At 45.3% G+C, this 25766-nt stretch overlaps 1 protein-coding gene across 6 annotated transcripts in view; it reads right to left on the bottom strand.

The window, feature by feature from the left end:
• Positions 1–22711, bottom strand: part of ATAD2 (ATPase family AAA domain containing 2) — a 42630-nt gene extending 19919 nt beyond the window's left edge. For 2 of the 6 annotated variants that reach the window (XM_040979346.1, XM_040979344.1), the window contains exons 1-12: positions 22461–22710; positions 12729–12877; positions 11774–11872; positions 10726–10775; positions 9937–10102; positions 8485–8587; positions 8138–8225; positions 7319–7486; positions 6606–6723; positions 3883–3987; positions 1951–2059; positions 1061–1176 (exon numbers count right to left, since the gene is read on the bottom strand). In XM_040979346.1, the coding sequence (XP_040835280.1) occupies positions 1061–1176; positions 1951–2059; positions 3883–3987; positions 6606–6723; positions 7319–7486; positions 8138–8225; positions 8485–8587; positions 9937–10102; positions 10726–10775; positions 11774–11872; positions 12729–12877; positions 22461–22628 (1439 nt within the window). In that variant the 5' untranslated portion in view covers positions 22629–22710. Of the gene's footprint in view, positions 1–1060; positions 1177–1950; positions 2060–3882; positions 3988–6605; positions 6724–7318; positions 7487–8137; positions 8226–8484; positions 8588–9936; positions 10103–10725; positions 10776–11773; positions 11873–12728; positions 12878–19232; positions 19238–22460 lie in introns of those variants that run through there. The other 4 variants (XM_040979340.1, XM_040979343.1, XM_040979341.1 and 1 more) reach the window with 4 other exon arrangements.
• Positions 22712–25766: the final 3055 nt, after the last annotated feature.

The following is a 25766-nucleotide window of genomic DNA, read 5'->3' as shown; positions in this document are numbered from 1 at the left end:
AAAAAACAACATTTACCTATGTTTAACTGTTTATAATGGAGAAGTAAAAAGTTCATGAATATTAAAAAGTTCACATAGAGGTCTAGCATAGTAGCCCAGTGGCTAAAGTCCTCGCCTTACACGCGCCTGGATCCCATATGGGCGCTGGTTCTAATCCCAGAGGTCCCGCATCCAGCCCTCTGCTGTGGCCTGGGAAAGCAGTTGAGGACAGCCCAAAGCCTTGGGACCCTCCATCCGGGAGATCCAGAAAAAGCTTCTGGCTCAAGATCGGCACAGCTCCAGCTGTTGTGTTGAGTAAATCAGCAGACAGAAGATCTTCCTCTCTGTCTCTCCTCCTCTCTGCATATCTGATTTGCCAATAAAAAAAAAAAAGTTCCCATGGACCCAGTATAATAGCCTAGTGGCTAAAGTCTTCATTTTGCATGTGCCAGGATCCCATATGGATGCAGGTTCATATCCCAGCTGTTCCACTTCCCTTCCAGCTCCCTGTTTGTGGCCTAAGAAAGCAGCACAGGATGGTTCAAAGCTTGGGCACTCTGTGCAACCACATGGGAGACCAAGAAGAAGCTTCTGGCCTAGCTATAGCCATCGCAGCTACTCATAGAGTGAACCGCTGGATGGAAGATATTCTTGCCTCTCCTCTCTGTAAATTGGCCTTTCTGAATAATCTTGGGGATAAAAGTTCACAAGTCCTTCTTTCCCCATGGGGTGATTCAAAAAGAAAAGCTCAATGAGGAGTAAGAACAGAGAAGTGGAACAGAAACAGACGGAGGAGCAGCAGCCAGGACGGAGAGCAGTCATTGCTTGGCATCACCAGGTCCCAGCCCTCGCTCTCCTTAATGGACACCCTCAGAGGCACTCTGGCGTCTGCTGACCTCCTGGGGATCTAGATGCCAGACCTGAGTGGCCTGGCCAAGTCTCACTGCCGTGGGCACCTGAGGAGTAATCGGTGTCAATCGGCTTTCAAATAAAATTGAAAATAAGTCAGTTAGTGATAAAAGTTAAAAATAGTTTCATAAACGGAAGAGTTAGGGAAAGCATAGCACAGATTATAAATTACCTTGGGGGTTGAATTTTGAATTTTTCAAAAACTTCTGGATAGAGTAATGGAAACACCACCATCTCTTTTAGAGCTGCAATATGATTAGATAAGCCACCAACACTATCAAATCGAACCTGGGAATGGAAAATGAATAGTATTAACATGCGGAATCAAAATGTAAATGCCACCTCACTTCTAAATGATATGTAAATCATACATAGTCGGGCCTGGCGCTGTGGCCTAGCGACTAAAGTCCTTGTCTTGAACACGCCGGGATCCCATATGGGCACTGGTTCTAATCCCAGCAGCTCCACTTCCCATCCAGCTCCCTGCTTCTGGCCTGGGAAAGCAGGGGAGGATGGCCCATAGCCTTGGGACCCTGCACCCACTTGGGTGACCTAGAAGAAGTTCCTGGCTCCTGGCTTCAGATCGGCGCAGTACCAGCCATTGACGGAAGATCTTCCTCTCTGTCTCTCCTTCTCTCTGTATATCTGACTTTTGTAATAAAAATAAATAAATCTTAAAAAAAAAAAATCTTATTCAAGTGAGTAATAAAGTTTGAAAAAACATATGCAAAAGTTTGAGGTTCTTGAATTTATGAGCAGCCGCAGGTTGCAGGGACTGTGTCTGGCCAGGTCCTATGAGTGTCCAAGTTTCTTCCCCAGCTCCTGCTCCCAATTTCAGCCTGTTGTCAAGAAGACCCTCGGAGCAATGGGTGCTGGCAAGTGCCTGGCATCGGACAGATGCGGCCTAATTTCTTGGCTTTAGTCTAGCCTAATCCTGGCTTTGTGGACATTTCAGGAAAGAACCAGCAGCTGGAAGCTCAGTTTTTACAAATTAAAACAAAAAACTATAGATCTTTTTAAACTTTAAAACTAAGAACAAATACATCAGAATAGAATACTCACTGAAGAATCGAGTTGCATTGGATCAACATCAGCAAGGCTAGCTCCAATTTTCATTCGATCTTTATAGATTCCTTTTAATTCATCTTTTCGAAAATTTAGTGGGAGGCACCTATTCAAGAAGACAGGCATGTATCAACTCACCTTTAAGTTTCATGTTAAAATATAGACATCTTAAAAATTAAAAAAAAAAAAAATCCAAACAATGCGTTCATGGGGTTATATCAAATTCCACATTTCCTTCACAGACCAAGAACTGAAGGTTTACTACTATATATACACGCACACACAAGTTAAGGCCCAGCGCAGCAGCCTAATGGCACACATGGGGATCATGCATGCTAACTGGTTCATGGCCCGGCTGTTCTGCTTCCCATCCAGCTCCCTGCCTGTGTCCTGGGAGCAGTGGAAGACAGCCCAAGGCCTGGAGGAGGCTCCTGGCTCCTGGCTTCAGACTGGCTTAACTCTAGCCTTTGCAGCCACTTGGGGAGTGAACCAGCTGACAGAAGAGCTTTTTGTCTCTCCTTCTCTCCATAAATCCTACTTTCCAATAAAATAAATCTTAAAAATAAATAAATAAAATCAAGTTATCTAGACGCCACAAGAACCATTTAAAAATCCATGGTAAATAGGGTGGTGTAGCAAGCTAAAGCTAATCGTCTGCCAGGATCCCCTCTGAGCGCTGGTTCACATACCAGCTGCTTCACTTGCAATCCAGCTCCCTGCTTGTGGCCTGGGAAAGCAGCATGGGATAGCTTATGTGTTTGGAACCCTGCACCCATGTGGGGATGTGGAAGAAGCTCCTGACTCAGGGTCATCTCTTATAGCTACAATGGCCATTTGAGGGGTGAATCAGCAGGCAGATGGAACATCTCTTTCTCCTCCCCCTTCTGTAAAAACTACTTTTCAATTAAAAATAATAAATCTGTAAAGAAAATTCATGGACAATTAGAATACATTGAAATTGCACATTATAATCTACCAGATATACTCTCAATTTTCACTGCTTTACATTTATTACATCATTCAACCCCCACAATAGTCTTATGATGCAAGTATTATTTTAACCCACTTTAACAGAAAGCCAAGGACTTGGAGTTGCAGACAGCAGTTAAAACGCTGCTTCTGATACAACCAAAGACTACTGCAATGTTTGGTTTAAGCACGAGTCCCTCCTTTTCTGATCCAACCAACTGGCAATATGCACCAGCTGATGGCTCAGGCACTGGGGTCCCTGTCACCCACTTGAAAGAGCCAGGTGATTTTCATGTTCTTGGTGTTGGCCTGGCTCTGCCCCAGCTGTTGCTGGTATTCAGGGAGGGAACCAGTGGATAGCAGATGTCCCTGTCTTTCAAATAAAGGGAAAATGAAAAATAAGACTAAGCATGCCAACATTAACCGGAATTAGTTAGCTCCTGCCAATGCCCATCCATGCAGCCAACTGAGGCACTGCACTGGTCCCAACTGTAGACGTTTCAAGCAAGACAGTATTTCGCGCAGCATTCATCAGCCAAGCTTTGTCCATTTCTACAATAACGATAGCTGAGTTTTTTTTTTTTAATTAAAATCCTAGGTTCTTAAAAGATTTATTGTTTTTATTATTTTTTATTGGAAAGGCGGATATACAGAGAGGAGAGACAGAGAGGAAGATCTTCTGTCCAGTGATTCACTCCCTAAGTGAGCGCAACTGCCAATACCATGCCGATCCGAAGTCAGGAGCCTCCTCCGGGTCTCCCACGCGGGTGCAGGGTCCCAAAGCTTTGGGTTGTCCTTGACTGCTTTCCTGGGCCACAGGCAGGGAGCTGGAAGGGAAGCGGGGCTGCCGGGATTAGAACTGGCCCATATGGGACCCCGGGCGTGAAAGGCGAGAACCCCAACCACTGCGCCACCGTGCTGGGCCCGATAGCTGAGGTTTTAAGAAGTGACAGCACTCACCTATTGATGGCTCTGTTACGACTTCTTTTTCGTCGCCTCTCAAACTGTTGTTCATCTTCAGAAGATGAAGAAGTTGAGTCACTACTGTGGATTGCATGCCTTCTCCTGAAACAGAGGAAATAAAACATAATGACAAGGAAAGGCATGGGAAAACAGAGAGTAACAATGTTTTAACTTTTTGGATCACGGTTTAAAATGATTTGAAAATTTATTTTCGGACCCAGCTTGATAGTCTAGCAGCTAAAGTCCTCGTCTTGAATGCACCGGGCTCCCATATGAGCACTGGTTCTAATCCTGGCAGCTCCGCTTCCCATCCAGCTCCCTGCTTGTGGCCTGGGAAAGCAGTAAAGGATGGCCCAAAGCCTTGGGACCCTGCACCCACGTGGGAGACCTGTAAGAGGCTCTGGGCTCCTGGCTTTGGATTGGCTCAGCTCCAGCCATTATGGCCACTTGCGGAGTGAAGTATCAGACTCTGTATATCTGCCTTTTCAATAAAAAGAAATGAAATTTTAAAAAAATTCCCAAGTTTAGAATATTATCAAAGCCTAGCAACCATTAGCAAGAGATTTACAATAGCAATCCTGGAATTCTCCCTTCCTTCCTATTTCTGTCAAAAGACCCTTGGAAGATCCACAGTTTGGCTACAAAGTTTCTTGATCATTTGCCATAGGTAACTAAGAGCAGTATTTGAATGATTCTCTTCATATATACATTCATTGTTGCCATGCCTTACTAGCTAAAGCAGTACATGAGGTATAAACAGAAGCTGGTCTCCATAAAAAAAAAAAAAAAAAAAACAAGGTTAGAATTCATCAAGTGGATGATACTCTCCAAACCTTGGCAAGAAATACTAAAAAAGTACATCACTACCCTGAGAAGGTCATGTAATAACAAGGGTTGGCATGAATGTGGAGAAACTGAAACTCCGTTGAGCTATGTGGGACTGTACAATGGAATAACCACTTTGTGCACAGAGTTAGCACCTGGCCCACCAATTCTACTGCTAAGTGTAAATATTCATGAGAAATGAACATATACCAGGGCACTTGAAAATGTTCATAGAAAAATGATATGTTTAATTTAATCCATAAAAGTTTTAAAATTCATGCTTACTCTCACCATAATCTGCCATTTCCATGAACACCCTGAAGACATATCAGCTTTTCGTTACTATCACCCAAATACCTAAAGCTTTCCAGACCTGGTGGCCCTGCCAGCCTGTCATCAAATAAAGAGTGGTGGACAGTGAGATACACACAGGATCCCAGCAAGAGCCAGGAAGCAGGAATTCCTTCTCCTCTGCGCAACCCTGCTTTTACTAGAGGCCCACACTAATCCAATTCAATTCAATCTTTTTCTAAACTTTAAAATAAAGCCACACAGATTTTCACCTGCCGATTAATCCCCAACTGCTAGCAACAGACAAGACTGCACCAGACCAAAACCAGAGCTAGAGCTCAATCAGGTTCCCTGTGCAACAGAGGGCCAAGCACTAACGCCATCGCCAGCTTTCTCCCAGGGTGTGCACTGGCAGGACGCTGCCAGCAGAAGGAGCAGGGACTCGAACGCAGGCATACTGAGATGGGATAAGCACCCCAAGTGACTGCCTGAACTGCTGAAACACAAATACACTGGTACAAAATGAACGAACTCTGGAAATGTTGCATTCAGTGAAAGAAATCACTCAAAGAGTCAACTTAAATGAAATACCCACAAGAAGGAACACTGTACCTTTTCTTTTCTGAAGATCACCACATCTCACTACCAAATACAAGCCTCTAATAACATTCCAGGAGTCAGAGAACACGGACAAAGCTGCCTTTCCAACATGATGGATTCTGGCCATCACAGACGTGTGCAGTTCACCTTCCTGACCTTGCATCCTTCCATGCTAGTCATGATACGGTACAATGGAATAGGAAATCTAGAACGTACACTTGTCATTTTCGCAATAAAGTAAAAGATCAAAGGACAAAGTAGTATTAATTTTTCTAAAAGAGATCCATCTTTAGCATTTTGAAAGTATTGTCTTCCAAGACCAAACCATCATCAGATAATGTGTTTCTTCGAAGAAATTGACAGGAACAGCTCAAAAAATAATTGAAACTTCATAGGATTTTAGTCTTCTGAGAAATGAACCCCAACATCTTTATTCTTCTCTTGTTCACAAGCTACCGTTAATGCTATGTTCCTGATTAGTCCAACATACCAGAAAATCCTGCATTACTCAAGAAAATTTTGACAGACCAAAACAACTGCTGGGAAGTAGAAAGAAACTCACAAATAATTTAAGCAGTAATAGAAAATGAATGTTTCTTAAAAGGAAGAGAAATAAATCTAAAATAGATACAGAACAGGAATAGTCACCCTAGAAAGCATGCAACTAAGGATATTTGACAAGGCAGGTGAACATGTCCAGGATAGTAGGACAAGACTGAGCCTGTGCTCTAATGGGAGAATTAAATCAAACCATCCACATAAGGTACCTGACACTGAGCCAGGAAGGCAATCAATAGCGAAAGCTGCTGGTCGCCGAGTCACTGAAGAAGGTCGTTACAAACACTCGGAGTAAGCCATGCAGCTCAGGGACAGCAGTTAACGGCACGCGTTTCATGTATTCCATCCTAACATCATCTTAACCCATCGAATCCAGAGACTCTAGAATCCTGCCCAACATAGCTACAATTATGTTCTCATAAATAAACACTATCTTAGAGCCAAACCTGTTCATTCGTTTACAGTAAGGACTTCTTGGTCCCGCAGAAGATAATCGGTATCTTTGTCTTGCAGGAGAAGTTGGGCCACTATAAAATATATTGGGTTTCCTCTGGTGACGAGGTTCTAAGAAAGGAAATACAAATGATAGAAATATGAATAAAGAGAATTCTGCTCATTTTAAATATTTACAAAAGAATATTCACTAGAAAAACAAAGTACTAGCATACATTTACTACAGAATTTTTTACTATTCATGCTTTTACATGCACTCCAGGTTGCTGTTGAAAACATACACAGTACAGACCCCAACCAACCAAAATCCATACTGGCCTCACACACAAAAAACCCACTGTGATTATACACACGCCTACTGGGGGATTGCCAGCCCTGTGCAAAATGTTTATAAGTATTAAAAAGTAAGTTTATAAGTCTTAAGCTTTAATGTTATCATAAATCAAAATCCTATACACACTCACTGGCTAAATAAACAGAAAGCTGTGCAAAAAAAAAAATCTAAATTAAGACAAAGAATTTCAAAATAGCCCAACTATTTGCTTTGGTAAAAACATGAGATTCTCTTTGGAGGAAATCACTTCTTACACTATAGAATCAGCTAATAGTACTCAACAAAAGTAAGGCATGAAATTATCAAAAGCAAAAGAGGGTGAACGATAAAGCTAATACATCTGTCCTGGAAATGCATACACAGTGCACTCACTTTCCAAGGGAGCCTGGTAATACACAGTAGCCTTCCTCTGTCGGAGATAATACCGCTGCTGGTTATCCTCTTCTCCATCTTCTTCATCTTCCTCCTCATCATCATCGTCGTCATCATCATCCTCACCATCATCTTCATCTTCTTGGTCATCACCCTCTTCAGATGACTCTACAATTAAGTAACATTTATAAAAAAAGCAGCTCATAAAATGGTAACAATATTTTTGTAAAGCAGCTGTGGAAGAGTCTTTTTAATATCTACCAACTTTTACAATTCTTCACAGAAAAAAGCCTGCCACACTTTTGAACATGAAACAAGGATTTTTCAAAATGCAAAAGATGTAGAATTAAAAATAACTTATAGCAGTCCACCTACGTTCTGGCTCCGGTTCCCGTTTTAGCTCCCTGCCACTGTGTACAGGGAAGCAATGATGCTAACTCAAGTCACGGAGTTCATGCCACCCACCTGGAGACCTAAATTATTCCACGCTCCCAGTTTCAGCCTTAGACACAAACACGCCCATATGGGATGCTGTGCCTGTAGTTGGAGGATTAGCCTGTTGGGCCACAGTGCTAGTCCCATAACTTTAATCACTTTTAAACAGATATGTGGTGCTGGCACACTGCACAGGTTAGCCAGTGGATGTGCTGCAGACAGTACTGTTTCCCCAGGCAAATGATGATTCTTAGGCTCTCTTGCCCCTATTCTTTTAAACCATGACCACTGCTCTGACCTCAAGCATCCCATGTCATAGCCTCTGAATGAATAATGCTATTTCCTACTAAACAAACATCAAACACTGAAGACAAAAAAACTAACCCACACTGCCTTCTTGATTATCAGTTGTTTCTTCATCAGCTCTTTGAATACGTTTCTGCTTTCCTCTTGCATACACGTTAAGATTACCCTAAAACATTTAAATAAAATCCATTAGCATTTAGTATCAATTTATAAAATAATTCAGCATGATTCTCCAATCTTGCCTAAAAGACATTTTCAGCTATGAACTCTTATAATAACTAGTAACTAATCAAATACTGAACAAAATGATTAACAATTTAGCAAAAGTTGACAATAGTATAATATGCTAAATTAAATTAGTACTATGGAAAAAAGAATGAACGGGAGATCATGAAATCTTTCCTCTAATGGGAAAATGTATTTACTTCAGCTGCTTCATCAAACACAGTCAAGTCTCCAAGTCCTCTCATCCGCTGTCTTCTCATCTTCTTCATGTCATCCATTTTTTGCAGTACAGCTTCAGCAGTGCTTAAAAAAAATTGACAGTAAAAATGGAAAAGATTTTGAAAATCGAAATCCACCAATTTTTTTTTTTAAAGATTTATTTTTATTATTTTTTTTATTGGAAAGGCGGATATACAGAGAGGAGAGACAGAGAGGAAGATCTTCCATCCGATGATTCACTCCCCAAGTGAGCGCAATGGCCGATACTATACCGGTCCAAAGTCAGGAGACTCTTATAGGTCTCCCACGCGGGTGCAGGGTCCCAAGGCTTTGGGCCGTCCTCGACTGCTTTCCCAGGCCACAGGCAGGGAGCTGGACGGGAAATGGAGCTGCCGGGATAGAACCGGCGCCCATATGGGATCCCGGGCGTGCAAGGCGAGGACCTTAACCACTGCGCCACCACGCCAGGCCCGAAATCCATCCATTTTTATAAGCAATTTTTAAAGACTTATTTATTTTTATTGCGAAGTCAGATATACACAAAGGAGGAAAGATAGAGAAGGTTTTCTATCTGATGATTCACTCCCTAAGTGACCACAACGGCCAGTGCTGCATCAGTCTGAAACCAGGAGCCAGGAACCTCTTCCAGGTCTCACACGTGGGTGCAGGGTCCCAAAACTTTGGGCCTTTGGGCCATTCTTTACTGCTTTCCCAGGCCACAAGCAGGGAGCTGGATGGGAATGGAGCTGCCAGGATTAGAACCAGTGGCCATATGGGATCCCGGTGGGTTCAAGGTGAAGACTTTAGCCGCTAGGTCATGGCACCAGGCGCCAGGTCCTAGCCAAGTTTTTTTTTAAATTCTGCTCTTATCTCTTGGTGCTAAAATTGTACAAGAAACATTGATTGGGTCTGGTGTGGTAGCCTAGTGACTAAAGTGCTCGCCTTGCATGCACCGGGACCCCATATGGGTGCTGGTTCATCCTGGCTGGCTGCTCCACTTCCCATCCAACTTCCTGCTGGTGGCCTGGGAAAGCAGTCGTGGATGGCCCAAAGCCTTGCGATCCTTTACGCATGTGGGATACCTGGAAGAAGCTCTTGGCTCCTGGCTTCACAAAAGCTCAGCTTTGGCCATTGTGGCCACTTGGGGAGTGAACCAGCAGATGGAAGATCTTTCTCTTTATATCTCCTTTGTAAATCTCACTTTCAGTTAAAAATAAATAAATAAATAAAATCTTTAAAAGTGTCAAAATTTCAGGAATCTAGACATATAAAACTACTACAAAGATGTAAAAGAAAATGAAAAAGTTATAGTAATTGTTTTACTTTATACTTTGAACAAAATGAATACATTAAATACTCAAGCTGGTCTAAATTTTTGATCTAACAAGCATTTTGGAAGATAAATCATATTTATCAAAGAAATTTTTACTCACTTTGTTATAAGTTTGTCAAACAGCACAGACTGGTTCACAGTACCATAACGACTTCTAATCCTACAACTGCGACGAACTTCCACGTCCCCATTTTCTTCCGGCAAGTGTTCTGTGGTTTGAACAATGTTTCTAGTCCTCAAAGATCTTGTAACTGGAATCACCTTGTCTTCACAGACATGTACACAAAGAGAGTCAAATTACGTAACTACACTTTCACGCAAGGAAATTACAGTATGTTTTTTGAAAACAAAACACACACCTATCAGGTAATCAGCCTTCCTACTCAAAAGAAAAATAAGTAGGGTGGGGAAACAAGCCTCTTGCACAAACAGTCAAAGCAATTTTGTGACAGCACCAAACTGGAAGAGCCCAAGTCGATCAAGATCATGAGCTACTAAGTGACGGAATACTGCTCAGCAATTAAATGAAACCAAAAAATCCCCAATAGGAATGATATACAAATTACAAATTATGTACAGCAAGTCAGACCATTATACAATCGTAGCTAATGCAAACTAACTAGCAACATAAAGCAGACTGTTGGTCAGGCAGAAACTGCTATGTGTCTGAGTGCTGGTGAGCAGAGCACCTGGAAGGGCCCGGAAGGAGGGTCAGGAACCCTGAGGCCAGAGTAGAGAAGCTGGGGAGCCTCACAACCTTACTGTGGAGATTTCCTATGCAGATCAAAACCATCACGCCATACATATGACACACATAAAACTTACTGTATAATCAACAAAACCATTAACTGCACACTGAAGCAATACAATGACTTTTAACATTACTTACCTTCTTTGCACTCCTCTTTTTTTTTATCAGCCTGTTGTCTGGCCAGCTGCCTATAAGAAAAACATATAAAATAAATAATTAATACAATTTTAAATTATGTTCCATAATGCCACAAATGAAGAAATTATGAAAAGCAAACATTCACATCTAAAAACTTACACTGAGAATACAGCTTGAGAACATTTGTACTTATGAGTTCCAGCTAAAGAAAAAGACCTGATTCAACATTCAACAATAGTATCATTAAAAATGCTAAACAGACTTAATAAAATCAGAGTATCACCCTTGAAACAAACAAAATCAATAGCCTAAAAGCTGAACAAAAACAAAACAACATGCATTATGCCAAAGGATATAGAATACCCCAAATCCTGGGGTAATTTTAACCAGAACACTCATTGGCCACAATCTTTGTGCTTCAGATAGTCCATCTGCAAAATAGCAGACAGAATTTACTCAATTGGAAAGAATATGTTTAAGTTAAACAAAAAGTTTCCATCTCTACGATTTTAACACCCGTCTCCCCTGCACTGAACTGAAGTGCTGATTCAAGTACCAGCTGCTCAGCTCCCAATCCAGATCACTGCAAATGTGCCTGTGAAAGTGGCAGAAAATGGTCCAAGTATTTGGGCCTCTGCCGTTAACCTGGGAGACAAGGATGGAGCTCCTAGCTCCAGCTTCAGCCGGAGAAGGCCACATGAGGAATGAACTAGTGGATGATTAAAGATTACTGTCCCTCTTTCAAAATGAATCTCAAATGAACAAACAAAAAAACACCCACTGGGCAAACAAAATTCATCTTTAATGACACAATTATGCATAACTGGCCAAGTTTTCTTTGTTGATCTGTTTTAAGCTATCTGTATATAGGCTGATTTCTACATATGGAACCCCAAATATTTATTTCAGGTAATTAAAATCAGTTACTACTTGATGTCAATTCAAATGCAAACAAAAATGTAGAATTAGAGGCCTTATGGTAATTTTCTAGAAAGCATTAATTTAGGTGATGTGGAATTTTTTTCTTTTGCAATCTTAAAAAACTTATTTTTTAATTCTCACGGAGAATTTGTAGACCATTTTGCTCACCTCCACAAGTACAAACCCAAACAAAATGCTTTCCCTCCTCATTTTGACATCTCTGGAACTGGAATGTCATACAATTAATGAGATGCCATAATGTTATTTTCTTTCATGTTTAGTGTCTCATAAAATAAGGCTGATCATGGATTCTGTGAAATGTACTCGAAGCACATCACAAATAGAGACAAAATCATGTTCAAAACAATTATTTTATCAACAATCTTGACTCTAATTGGGGTTCTCCCCAAATTTTTCTGCATTTCCCCAGTAGTAGAAAAAGTGAAGGGTATAAACTTATAAACTAAGATTCCAAACTGCCCTGAACCAAAGAACTTTAGCTCTATGAACTTAGCCAAACCCCTGAGATGAAACTTTCCAGTATGAAAATGAGATTCATGCCTCCTCCCGCAGATAAAAATGTACATGTGTATAAAGCATTCATCTCCATTAGATTAATTTAAAAAAGAAACCCGATGTTCTGCCACCTCTGAAGGTTTCAGCTCATAAATGACTCAGAAGTGATGACAAACCTGAGAGCAGCAACGAGAAACAGCAGTTATTTGAACAAAGGCCTTGTAAAGACGACGAAGAAAAACCACGTTACCAGCACATTAGTCACAAAGCCTTTAGATGCTCAAATCCTTTAAAGATTTGATCTTGCATCAACCAACCTTGCCAACTGCAATTATCACTTCTGAACAAAATAAACCTGGTTATAAAATAAGAATTTTTAACTAAACAATATCCATTTGTGACGTTTAATCACTTCTCAGCCTTTTGGGTAAGATCAAGTGCGACAACTTCATTTCAAGAAAGTTACATTTTACAAGTCTGCAATCTTGGCAACTTATTAAAAATAGTTAAAATTCCAAGTCATTAAACTATTATTTTAGAACTAGCGCTCAATCATCTTGTATTACCTTGTAAAATGCCTTCCATTAGTACGTTTCTCAGTTATTTCCATATTCTTGTCAAAACTAGAATCTGAGGAATCCTGTGCAGTTTTTCTCAAAGACCTCAGAGCACGTGTCTGGTGATAGGTTTCAACTTCCTTAACTGAAGACCCATCCTTTAAGAAAAAAAAAAAAAATCAAAATAGAAAAAGCCATCTAAGATCTTTTTAAGTCAAAATTTCCAGTTTAAATTCATTCAGTTTTCTCTGATTAGAGATGACAACTGCTTTCTGTGGATAATCGTTTTATATCTCCCCAGAAACTATGATAGTTAAAATCTAAAATAATCATGTTATAAGAAACAAACACAAGGATTATTTATGAAATAGCTAGTTGGATTGATGGACGGTTACAGTCATCCCAGAGAACAAAGTTTTCTGCCATAACACAAAAATGAGCCATTTTAGGGCAGGCGTCTGCTACTGGAATGCCTGCATGCCAAACCAGAGTGCAAGGCGCAGCATCCTGCGAGGGAGAGCTGACTGAGTGCACAGCTCCTGGGATCAGCCCGTGGCAGCCTACAGCTACTACAAATGGCACATCTAGTTCAAACGATTAAACAAATAAAAATATGTTAGTTTCTGCACTTGCCTCAACCTAAGACAACTTTATCTAACCACAGGATTTGTGTAAAAATGAAAAAAGAAACCTTACAAAATGTTAAAAGGAGCTATATCATGTATATGATTTCTCACTACTTTGTCTGTGTACTCATACTGAAGATGTCTGAAAAATTACCTACACATTAATAGATGCATTATTTCTTAACACAAACACCTCCTATCTTAGACCAGTGTAGTATAATAGAAAACTTTCCAAGAAATATCTGCATATACACTTATCAGCAGAGTTGAAGGCTGTGCCTGGGGAAACCTGGAGATGCTCCAGGCTCTGCACTTGCGACCAGCCCCGCTTCAGCCACTGTGTCATTTGGCCAGTGAACCAGCATCAGTATCAAACGCAAGATCTGTCTCCCCCTTTCTCTGCAAACCTGCCTTTCAAATAAAAGTACACCCAAAAACCAGAAAAAACACAATTTGCCTGAGAAGGCACAAGACATTCCATTCATTTGCTTTCTTTCATTCAATAAAAATGATTTGGCCCAGCACAGTAGCATAGTCACTAAATCCTCACCTTGCAACTGCCCATATGGGCGCCAGTTTGTGTCCCAGCAGCTCCACTTCCCTTCCAGCTCCCTGCTTGTGGCCTGGGAAAGCAGTCGAGGATGGCCCAAAGCCTTGGGACCCTGCACCCACGTGGGAGACCAGGAAGAGGCTCCTGGCTCGTGATCGGCTCAGTTCTGACTGTTGCAGCCACTTGAGGAGTGAGCCAGTGGATGGAAGATCTTCCTGTCTCTCCTCTCTATAAATCTGCTTTTCCAATAAAAACTCTTAAAAAAAATCATCTCATTCATTCCAAATATTATTATAGACTGCCCAAGGCAAACCAAACAAAAAGCCTCCCAAAAGCCAATGAAAATATTGATGCAGGAACTGGTATTGTGGCACAACGGGTTAGACCTGTTAGTGCCAGCAGCCCACACAGGATGCTCCACTTCAGATCTGGCGCCCTGCTAACGTACCTAGGAAAGCAGTGAAAATTTGCCCACGTGCAAGATGAGACACAGCTCCTGGCTTCAGCCTGGCCCAGTCCTGCTGCAGTCATTGGGAAGTAAGCCAGTGGACCCAACCTCTCTCTATATATAACTTTTTCAATTACATATATCTTCAAAATGGATCTAAATAAAATGACTAAGCCAGACAACGAGAATCATTCCTTTTGCTAGGTGATTTATAAATGCTTTTGCTTCCAATAAAACTGAAACGAGGCCTAATAAAGCTAAAAGGCAATTTAAAACCATTATTGGCAAGTAACTTTGTGCAAGATAGTTAAATAGTTTATGATGTCAAAAAATGGAAATCCTTGCATGTACAGTCTTCAAACATTCATGGGAAATCTACCATGACAAAACTGAATTAATTTTGGAATTTGTAGGCACCAAAATAAGCACATCCTTTAATTCAAAGGATAGGGAACCAATCTTTTGGCCAAGGAGTATCTGAACATTTATTAAATGAGTCACAGATCATACAAAATTAACCTAAAAATTAGCCTGCGGGCCTGGCAAGTAGCATAGTGGTTAAAGCCCTTGCCTGGCGTGCAAAGGGAACCTATATGGGCACTGGTTCCTGTCCCAGATGGCTGTCCCACTTCCCTCCCAGCTTCCTGCTTGTGGCCTGGTAAAGCAGCAGGAGACGGCCCAAAGCCTTAGGACCCTGCACCTGTGTGGGAGGCCCAGAAGGAGCTCCTGGCTTCCCATCAGCTCAGATTTGGCCATAACAGACACTTGGGGAGCAAACTAGCTGATGGCACTTCTCTCTCTCTCTCTCTCTCTCCTTCTCTCTGTAAATGTCTTTCTAGTAAAAATAAACAAATCTTTTTTTAAAAAAAATTAGCCTGCTATGTGTATAGATTTCCTGAATTTTAGGTTTTGCCTGCAGTTGCCTTGGCAAGACCAGACTAAATGACTTCATGAGACATACACTACCCTTCGGCCACAAGTTCCCCACCCCTGCTTTAATTCCATTGACCTTTTGAGGTTTCTGCACATAAACTAGAAAAATGTAAATGGAATTGCCAAACAAAACTATTCCTGGGGCTGGTGTCATGGCACAGCAAATGAAGCCACAGCCTGCGACCCAGGCATCCCGTTATCAGAGCACTGTTTCACTCCACCCCCTGGCTGTTCTATGACAAGGTGCCTGGGAGCAGCAGAGGAGGGCCCAGTACTGGGGTTCTGGCTTCACCCTGACTGTTGCAGCCATGTGGGGACTGGACCAGCAGACGAAGCTGCTTCTCTGTCCCTGCCTGTTTCTATAGAATTCTGCTTTTCAACTAAATTTTAATAACACATTTCCAAATTTAAAAAAAAGAGAGAAACTACTTTCATTATCAACTACTCATTTATATAAGACTGTTTCAGGAATGGTCTACCCTCTGGTGCCCTGATCCCAGCGTCTGCCCCTCCGACGCTGGCCTGCGGAAGCGGAGGAGGCCGGATCAAGTTCTAGGGCCCCTGCACACACGTGGCAGACCCAGAGTTGCTCCTGGATCAGCTCAGCTCTGGGCGCTGCTACCATCTGGGAAATGAACCAGTGGAGGGAAGAACTCTTCTGTAAAATGCGCCTTTCATAAATTAAAAAAGAAAAAAAAAAAAGTACAGAGGTGACAGAGGTGTGACTCAAACCTGGCATTCCTGCGGTACACTGTGCCAAACATCTGCCTTCTGCTCCTGTTTTTTTTAAATTGAAATACTATTTTCTGTAATTTTTTTCTATTAATGTATCTTGTCATTTCTTAGCACACTAATGTATTTAATAAATTGTATAACGTACCACATTGAGGCTATCTGCATCATTTAATGTTATAAATACTTCTAGATGAACTCTTATCTCTATTTGATTTCCTCAGGAAAACTATTATTAAATTATTGCATTTTTAAATAATATTTATTTTTTTTAATTGGAAAAGCAGATATACAAAAACAAGGAGAGACAGACAGGAAGATCTGCCACCTGATGATTCACTCCCCAAGTGGCCACAACAACCAGAGCTGCACCAATCCAAAGCCAGGAACCAGGAGCTTCTTCGGGGTCTCCCACGTGGGTGCAGGATCCCAAGGCTTTGGGCTGTTCTCAACTGCTTTCCCAGGCCACAAGCAGGGAGCTGGATGGGAAGCAGGGCCGCCAGATTACAACTGGCACCCATATGGGATCCTGGTGTGAGCAAGGAGAGGACTTTAGCTATTAGGCCACCACGCAGGGCCCAGTGGCGCGTTAATGCACTAACAAACTAATTCCCAAGAGATAAACTAAGCACCAATTGTTAACAGTAAATAACAGTGGAAAACAGAGGTGGGACTTTCACTTTCTGTTTTTTACATTTTCACATACAATACCACAAAAATAATTTTCCTAAGCAGAAAGGTGACATAACCTTGATATGAGCACTGCAGCTGGAGACACACAGTTCCCTCATCGGTCTGGGGGTTGAGCTGTCCTCACAGAGCACTGACAGCCTGTTCGGTCTGAGTTATTACAAGGGCAGAGACAGAGTGAGCTCTGTCAGTGGACTGATTTACTCCCCTATGCCCATCAGGGAGTCCGGGCGGGACAGCCCAGGCTGCAGCCAGCAGCATCTGGTGTCAGGTCTCCCACACAGGTGTCACAGGTGCGAACCAGAGGGTGGGAGCTCACCAACTCTTGGATAAAATGCTCTTTGCTTTTACTCTTAATTTATCTGAAAGATAGAGGTACAGAGAGAGGACAGAGAGGTCTCCCATCCGCTGGTTCCCTCCCTAATGCTCACAATGGTAGGAGCAGGCCAGTCCCAAGCCAGAAGGCTGGAAGCAACTCTGGGGCCCCCACATAGCAGGGTCTAAGGATATGGGCCATCCTCCGCTGCTTTCCCAAACTATCAGTAGGATGAGGGGGGCCTGGACTAGAAGTGGAGCTGTTAGAGTTCAACCTGCTGCCTCTATGGGATGCTGGCACTGCAGGTGGAAAAGCCTGCTTCACCACAGTACTAACCCCCAAAGGTTTCAAAATAAAACACAGCCAGGCGTTGGAACTGTGGCATGTGACGTAAAAGTGTTACACCCTTTTAACTGGCCTTCCAAGCTCCAGGTTTACGGCCTACAATCCAACACACTATCTCACCAGATCCAACTGTAGCTCCTCAGCATTTGCGGGATAGTTTCTAACTCCCATGGCTAACAAGCAAGGGCCTGGGCTGGCGCTGGGGTGGACACAGCCACTGCAGCCGGCTGAGCAGTGAACCAAAACACAAGATAGGAGCCCTCTCTTTGTAACTGTCTTTAAAAAACAAAAAACAAACGAAACGCCTCTTTCTGCATCGACCTGCAACCCCAGGAAGCACTGATCACTGCTGTTGGATTCTCCTAACCAACCATCAGCAAGCCTTCGTTTAACTGTGTATTTTTCTAGTTTCTGTGTTGTTATGCTTCAAGCTTTGCACACACAAACATCACAAAACAAAAACCTACTAAACATCCTCAGATGACACTTCAGCATGAGAATATATTGGTATGAGGAAATCGAGGAAGAAAGTAGAATAGAAAATGGGTAGTCTTGATTCTGAATAAAGAAAACTACAAAAAAAGATAACCATATTCATATGCTTGTTGGGGGAAAAAAGAACCTTGGGGGATGGCATTATGGCAGAGTTAAGCCTGCACCCCACGTGAGTACAGGCTGAGTCCTACCTACCCCCATTTCAATCTGCTCTCTGCTAACGGGCCTGGGGAAGCAGCAGAGAAGGGCCTGAATGCTTGGACTGCTGCAGCAATAAAGGGATCCTAAATAGAGTTCCTGGCTCCTGATATTGCCTGGCCTGGTGTGCATATGCATTTGGGGAGCAATCCAGCAGATTAAAGAGCTCGCTCTCTATGTAACTCTGCTCTTTAAACACAAGGAATAAGATTTTTAAAGGGCCCGGCACGATGGCGCAGTGGTTAAGGTCCTCGCCTTGCACGCCTGGGATCCCATAGGGCGCCGGTTCTAATCCCGGCAGCCCCGCCTCCCTTCCAGCTCCCTGCTGGTGGCCTGGGAAAGCAGTCAAGGACTGCCCAAGGCTTGCGACCCTGCACCCCACCCGTGTGGGAGACCCGGAAGAGGTTCCTGACTTCGGATCGGCATAGCATCGGCCGTTGCACTCACTTGGGGAGTGAATCATCAGACAGAAGATCTTCCTCTCGGTCTCTCCTCTCTGTATATCCGCCTTTCCAATTTTAAGGAAAAAAAAAAAGATTTTTAAAAAATATTAATTTAGGGCCCGGCGCAATAGCATAATGGTTAAAGTCCTGCCTTGAACGCACCTGGATCCCATATGGCCACTGGTTCTAATCCCGGCTGGTCCATTTCCCATCCAGTTCCCTGCTTGTGCCCTGGGAAAGTAGCCAAGGATGGCCCAAAGCCTTGGGATGCTGCACCCACATGGGAGACCCAGAAAGAAGTTCCTGGTTCCTGGCTTCAGATTGGCACAGCTCCAGCCATTATGGCCACTTGGGGAGTGAACCATCAGATGCAAGAGCTTTCTGTATATCCTCCTCTCTGTACATCTGCCTTTCCAATAAAATAAATAAATCTTTTAAAAATATATATTAATTTAAAATGTAAAGGAAAGGGCCGTGTGCGGTGGCCTAGTAACTAAAGTCCTCGCCTTGAATGTACCGGGATCCACATGGGCGCCAGTTCTAACCCGGCAGCTCCGGGCTTCCCATCCAGCTCCCTGCTTGTGGCCTGGGAAAGCAGTTGAGGATGGCCTAAAGCCTTGGAACCCTGTACCCATGTGGGAGACCAAGAAGAAGTTCTTGGATCCTGACTTCAGATTGGCGCAGCACCAGCTGTTGTGGACAGAAGATCTTCCTCTCTGTCTCTCCTACTCTCTGACTTTGTGATAAAAATAAATCTTTTTAAAAATCGTAAAGGAAAAAAAAAAATCACCATTACATACACAGGGAATCTGTACAAATCGGGAAAAAACCAAAGCACAAATCCTTAAGCAAAAGTGAAATGATACTCAAAATCTAAGAGTAGAATTTAACTAATAGGTGATTACAACTTCCAAGATAAAAAAAGAGCGGTAATTAAGCTCTAAAATGGAGGCTAGTACTGTGGCATAGTGGGTTAAAGCTACTGCCTGAAGTACTAGCTTGTGGCCTGGGGAAGCAGCAGAGGTTGGCCCCAGCCTTGGACAAGAAGCTCCTGGCTCCGGATTGGCTCCCTGCAGCCACTGAGGTTATCTGGGGCATGAACTAGTACATGGATGATCTTTCTGTCCCTCCTCTCTGTAGATCTACCATTCCAATAAAACTAACTCTAAAAAACCTGAATGGCAGAGTGAGAAATTTCCCCACCCACTGGTTCACTCCCCAAATGCCTGCCCAAGAACCAGGACCTCCATCTGTGTCTCCCTCATGGGTGAACCATCACCCTCTGTGACCTCCAGTGGGCCCGGGAGCAGAGGCACAACTCAACCTGGGCACACCTGCATTAGACACCTGCGTTCCAACGGGTTAGCTTAATCTATTGCAGAAGAGCTGTCCCTGGAGGGAAAGCTGTCAAGGAATTCTGTGCCATTACAGATGAGAAGATGGTTAGGGAACACAGGGAAAATTTGTAACTTTTACTCTGAGATACAAAATTACTACAGAGTGGGCCCCTGATGTGTGGTGACCTCATGGCTGAAGTCCTTGACTTGGTTGTGCCAGGATCCATATGGGTGCCAGTTTGTATCCCAGCCACCCCACTTTCCGATCCAGCTCCCTGGTGGTGGCCTGGGAAAGCAGTAGAGGAAGGCCCAAAGCTTTGGGACTCTGCCTCCACGTGGGAGACCCGGAAGAAGCTCCAGGCTCTGGATTGGCTCAGCTCTAGCCGCCATTACTACTACTAGGGAAGTAAACCAGTGGATGGAAAATCTTCCTTTCTGCATTTCCTCCTCTCAGTAAAATCTAACATTCCAATCAAAATAAATAAATCTTAAAAAAAATTACTACACAGTGTTTGAGCAGAGAAGTGAGCAACTATTTTGTTGTTTGACAAGTTTAAGCACATGACATAGCAGTGAAGGTACCGTTCCTGACACCCACACCCACATCCTATCCTGGGGTCCTGATCATGTGTACCCTGGGAAGCAGCAGTGAGAGCCAAGCGGCAGGGTCCTTGCCACCCAAGGGTGACCTAGCGACCTACACCCTGCTTGGGTCAGGTCCCCTGAGCTCTTGCAGGCTTGTGGAACATCAGTCAATGGATAACAGCGCTCTCAAATTCCTTCATTTTAAAAAATGACAAAAACTGATGAAAATAAGTTCTAACAATAATAATAAAAATAAAAAGCACGGTATTAACTGTCTGCTGGAGGGAGGAAAAGAGAATCTATTTTAACAATCCAAGTAAAAGGCAACAATATAAGCAGTGGTTGGACTCCCCAGATACTTTGTAAATAAAAGTTGCTAACCTACTGGGTTTTGCCCTGAGAATCTCCAGAGCTGGAGGACCAAGCTAAAATCACCCAGGGTCTTACAGACACAAGCATCCTCGCCACCCACGTGGTAGCATTCTTAGTAACAAGTATCAAAACTTGCTCAGCAGAGCCTGCATTGTGCCAGCACCCCACACAAGTGCTGGGACCGCAACACCCCACCCGGGAGACGTGGACGGCAACCCGGATGGAAATCCCACTGTCTCCTCTCTCTAACTTTCCCTTTCAGTCACACAAACCTAAGAGACCTGCTGATCGCCCTGCTATGCTTAGATTCAAAGCAGCTGTCTTCAAGAGCACTGGCTTGTCACCAGTTTAACACATCCTTGAAGTCACCAGAAACAGCATCCTTCTGAAGCTACTTATTCAATAACGATTGAAACAACCAGCTTTTCTGAGCACTGGTTAGGAACTCGTGTGACCTCAGTTCGGTCCTAAACAGGCCTGGCATTACCAAAGCTCTGCCAATTCCCCCATGTGATGGAGAAACAAATTCGGAAAGCCAAGAAATCAGCTTTTTCCGTTCAGAACAACTTCATAGCTTGAAAGGAACTTTAATTCTCCCTTGTAGGAGCAGCAACGTTATGGGGGCACTCACAAAAAAGACCACTCCAATCGAAAGCGTCAAACCTTAGGGGGAGACGTCATTGCCATCGCGCACGCCGCTGCCGCCTTCCTGTGCCAGCCCGCGTGCCCAAGCTTCTCTCCCAGCTGTCTTCCCACTGCCCATGGCTCCCTGCAGTCCAGCTAGCGTGTACTACCTGCTGCCTCGACTTCACTAGTGTGACTTCCTCATCTTCTCCAATCTTTTGTGAATGCCATCCCCTCCACCTGTAGCTGGGGTGGATGGGACAGGGCGTCAGTTTTCTGTCTGAATTTTGCCCATCCACAGATCCTCTCTGCACTTTAGGCACGCGGTTACCTCGGCGCCAACTTCCCCCACAGACACTGTTTAGAACTGCAGAAAGACATGACAGGGAGATCTCTGGGCGGCTCGGAAGCGGAGTTCCAATTTTAGCTCTGCCCGTGCCCGGTTTGCAGTCCGCTTCATCTGCCAAGCACACATCACAGCTAACTACGCATTCGGGACTTGAACGGAAAATCCTGCTTTCCTCCCTCCGCGTTATGCAAGCCGAGTTTTGGCCGCTGCCTTTCTTAAGTTTACCCCAACCCCTTCTAGGTCGGAAATGGAGGAGGATCAAGGAGCAGCCCAGGGATCATCTCGATTCATCACGCATGCAGGCAGCGGGTCACCGAGTGCGGCACTGCGGGCCCAGCATGGACAGCAGTCAGGAAGGTGGAGGCGGGGAGGGCGGCCCCCAACGAGCCCGGCTCGGGCCCCGCACTATTGCACTTCCAGCTCCGACGGGATCCGCTCTTCTTGCGTAAAAGAAGAGAGGTGAACCAACCGCTCAGCCCTCTCCTTGGGGTCGGTCCCAACTGTTCGCCCCGACCCATGCCGGGGCGGCTCCGACCACGGGAAAGCCTTCCATTCCACACCCATCACCGCCGCCCCCTCGCCAGTCCTCCTCCACAACTGCCCTCCCCCCACCAACCGTCACCCGGACCCGGGCAGCCCCGCAAGCCAGGCGCCGGGCCGCGCGCGCCGTGTCCGCCCGGGGTCCCCCCGGTACTCACGTCCGCGCCGGCCGCGGGGACGGCAGATTTGGCCTCCGCGCGGGCAGAACGGAGCCGCCTCCGTCCCAGCTGCTCCAGGTTGACGAACTCGTTGGACAGGTCCAGGGAGTCGGTGGCCGAGGCGGCGGAGTGGCCGTGCAGCTCCAGGCTGCTGCGCAGGACCACCATCTTGCGGCTGCGGCGGAGCGGGCGCCCGCGCGGCCGGGGAGCTCCGGACAAGGCCGACGGAGAGGAGGCGAGCTCGGGGCGGCGGCCGCTCCGGCTTCCGCGCTCTGAATTCTGGCGCCACAAGCTCCGCGCCGGCCGGCCGCCGCGCGCGCGCCCGGGATCCCTCCGCCGCCCGGCCCGCCCCCCGCCTCCACGCTCCTCAAACGCTGCACTTCCTGGGCCCGGCAGACCCCGACGCCGGGGAGGCGAGCGCGCGGGGACGGCGCGCGGGGTCCGAGCGGCTCGCGCACACGGCGGACGCCGACGCTCGCTCCCTGCCGCGATCCCGGCTCGCGGGACTCTGGCGGACGGACACCGAGGCGGCGCGGCGCCGGGTCCCGTTTGGAATTTTGGCGCGTGGAGCGGGAGGGGGCGGGGCGGCCTCCGCGCGCTCCGATTGGCTGGCGGCGCTGGGTCTCCGCCCCGCCCCTCCCGACTCCTGCCCGCGGCTTCCCGCCTTGGAGGATTCAAATGCAAAATGGGCTGGCCCCTGACGGGTGGGAACTGGAGCACTTGGCCTTTGACTGTGTTTGACTTGGAGTCTGAAGAGCATTTTTCCTTCAGGCGTACCCAAAACAAACCAGCAAAAGGAAGAAAGACTGAAGGAACCTAGAATGCGATAGACACAGCACTGTACCCAGCCCTGCCGGGCCCAAGTGGGTGATCCTAAACAAAGTACTCTCTCTGGGGCCTCATTTTCTCTGCCGAGAAAATTGCTGTAATACTAACACCAGCACCTCAGAGTCCTTACAGTCCTGTGTGTCTGGGACGGCCTTGTGCCTTTGCTTCCTAACCAGCTCACTGCTATTGTGACTCGCACGGGAGCAGCCGATATTTTAAGTACCAGGGCCCTTGGTACCCCTGTGGCAGGCTAGGAGTTCCTGCCTGCTGGCTCCAGCCTGGCCCAGTACTGGCTATCGCCACCATCTAGGGAGTGGATCAGCAGGCACAAGAACTCTTTCTCTCCCGTCACTGTGCCTTTCAAATAAATGAATTTTTAAAAAAGTGTATGCCTACATCAAATGTTACCCCCAGAGAACTAGAGGCAAGGACTTGGGAAGATGACAACAGATCCTTGAGCACTGTGGGATACAAGACAGTGTACAGAATGACCATGCGTGAAAGGAGCCCGAATAGACCAAGCCAGAATGTATTTATTCACTTGCATGATTACAGTTTATTAATTCAACACGTGTTAAATATTTATTAAGCATGTATTACAGGCCAGGCATTAAACATGGGGAATGTAGCAGTAAGCAGAAAGAACAAAAGTGCTCTCATCAATCTGAAGTTTTAGAGGAAAGGGAGAGACAGTAGCCTTGAGGGTGCTGCTGGGAGTGGCCCTTGGATTTGTTGGAATGGGCGTTTGGAGGTGAAGAGGCCCTTTCCCACGTTGGCGGGGCCGCACTGGGCTCCTGGTTCCATCTCCCAACCTGAGCATCCTGCTCACACCTGGGCGGCAGCAGGTGGTGGGATGTTTGAGCCACCAGCTCCCAGCTTCTGGCCAGCCCAACCTGGCCGCTGCAGGCATGTGTGCAGAGTGATGGGGCAGAGGTACTTACTCTCTCTTTGTCTCTTTCAGTCTTGTGCTTTTCAAATAAATGATAGATGAGTGCAAAAAATGATTTCTGGATCTATGCAGGCCATTTTATAATACTCATCGTCTATGAACTCAGAATGGTTCCTATGTGTCTTAAATAGAGAGTGACTGTAAGTAGGGCAAGGGAAGGGAAAGTGTAATTCTTACTATTTTTCTTTATTTTTATTCAAGAGACAGAGAAACGGAACTCCCACCTGTTGATTTACTCCCCAAGCATGCACCCAGACTGCGTTGGAGCCGAAACCGGAGCCGCTGGGCCTTACTCAAGTCCCCCACGAGGCTGGCAAGGACCCCACGGCTCGAGCTATCACCTGCTGCCTGCCAGGGTATGCATTAGCAGGAAGCTGGACTCTTGGGAGAGAGCCATTGCAGGAACCCTGGCCTTGACGTGCAAGATGCTGGCATCCCAAACAGCATCTTAGCTGCTAGACCCAACATCCACCCCCACGCGTGTCATCTTAAACAGGGAGTTGGGGGCAGTCTTGCTGAGAACATTGAACAAAAGCCTGGCAGAAGTTAGAAGTATCTGTGAAAAATGATGCAGGCAGAGAGGGGAGGAGAACACCAAAGCCAGTGGGGAAACGAAACAAAACAAAACAGAACAAAACAGAATCCAGCCTCAGGGAGCTTGCATTCCAAAGTGGGGCCAGTCACTACCCAAGAGATCATTCCAGCAAATGCTAGCAAGAGAATGAACAGTGTCATGTGATAGGCAGGGGCTGGGTGAGGACAGGGGAGGGCAGGAAAAAGCATTGGACACTTGCAAGGTCTCTTCCAAGAGGTGACAATTTAGGTGACACATGAAGTGTAGGGAGGACACAACCATTCAGATAAACAAACACACGAAAAAAATGGCAGCATTTCCCAGGCAAGAGTAGAGTAGGAAGGGCCCTGACTGGGAAGGCCAGAATAGCTTACAATAGTTCCAAATTCAGCTACTACCAATTCCCCCTGGGAGGTTATTCAATACACTGCACACCACTTCAGGTACCTCTCCACAGGGCCCAGCAACTTGGAAGTTGTTTAACTTATTCCTTTTTTGTTTATCTCCACAATTTTTACCCATGGGGTAGTTTATTTGCCTTGTGGACTGACAGCTGTGATTTAGAACAGCAGGCCTGGGCCGAGGGTGTAGTTAGACCCTTGAGGAGCATGATGGGGAACTTGGCTTCAACGCTGCAGCCATGGGCACATGGGGGAAGGTGGCAACGCAGAACCACTCTATGACCTGACTGGTTGACGCAGATGATTGGGAGGTGGCAAGAACAGAAGTAGGGTGACAAAGAGGTGGCTGCACTGTGCTTACAGGACAAGATGGCAGCCTGGACTCAGTCAGTGACCAGGAGCACAGCAGGTACCTGGGGGATCAAATCTGCTTTGGATCCTGAAGGTGAGTGCCCCTTCTTCCAAAGCAGGGTGATCTCCTCTATACTTTCTTTTCACATAAACTGACAGGCAGCAGCAGCAGCAGGAATCGGCTGTGAAGGGAAAGGTAGGGG

Source organism: Ochotona curzoniae, unplaced genomic scaffold (genome assembly GCF_017591425.1).
Source record: "Ochotona curzoniae isolate NIBS_2020 unplaced genomic scaffold, NIBS_Ocur_1.0 contig_3190, whole genome shotgun sequence".
Taxonomy (NCBI): Eukaryota; Metazoa; Chordata; class Mammalia; order Lagomorpha; family Ochotonidae; genus Ochotona; species Ochotona curzoniae.
This window is presented reverse-complemented; position numbering and strand designations above follow the sequence as displayed.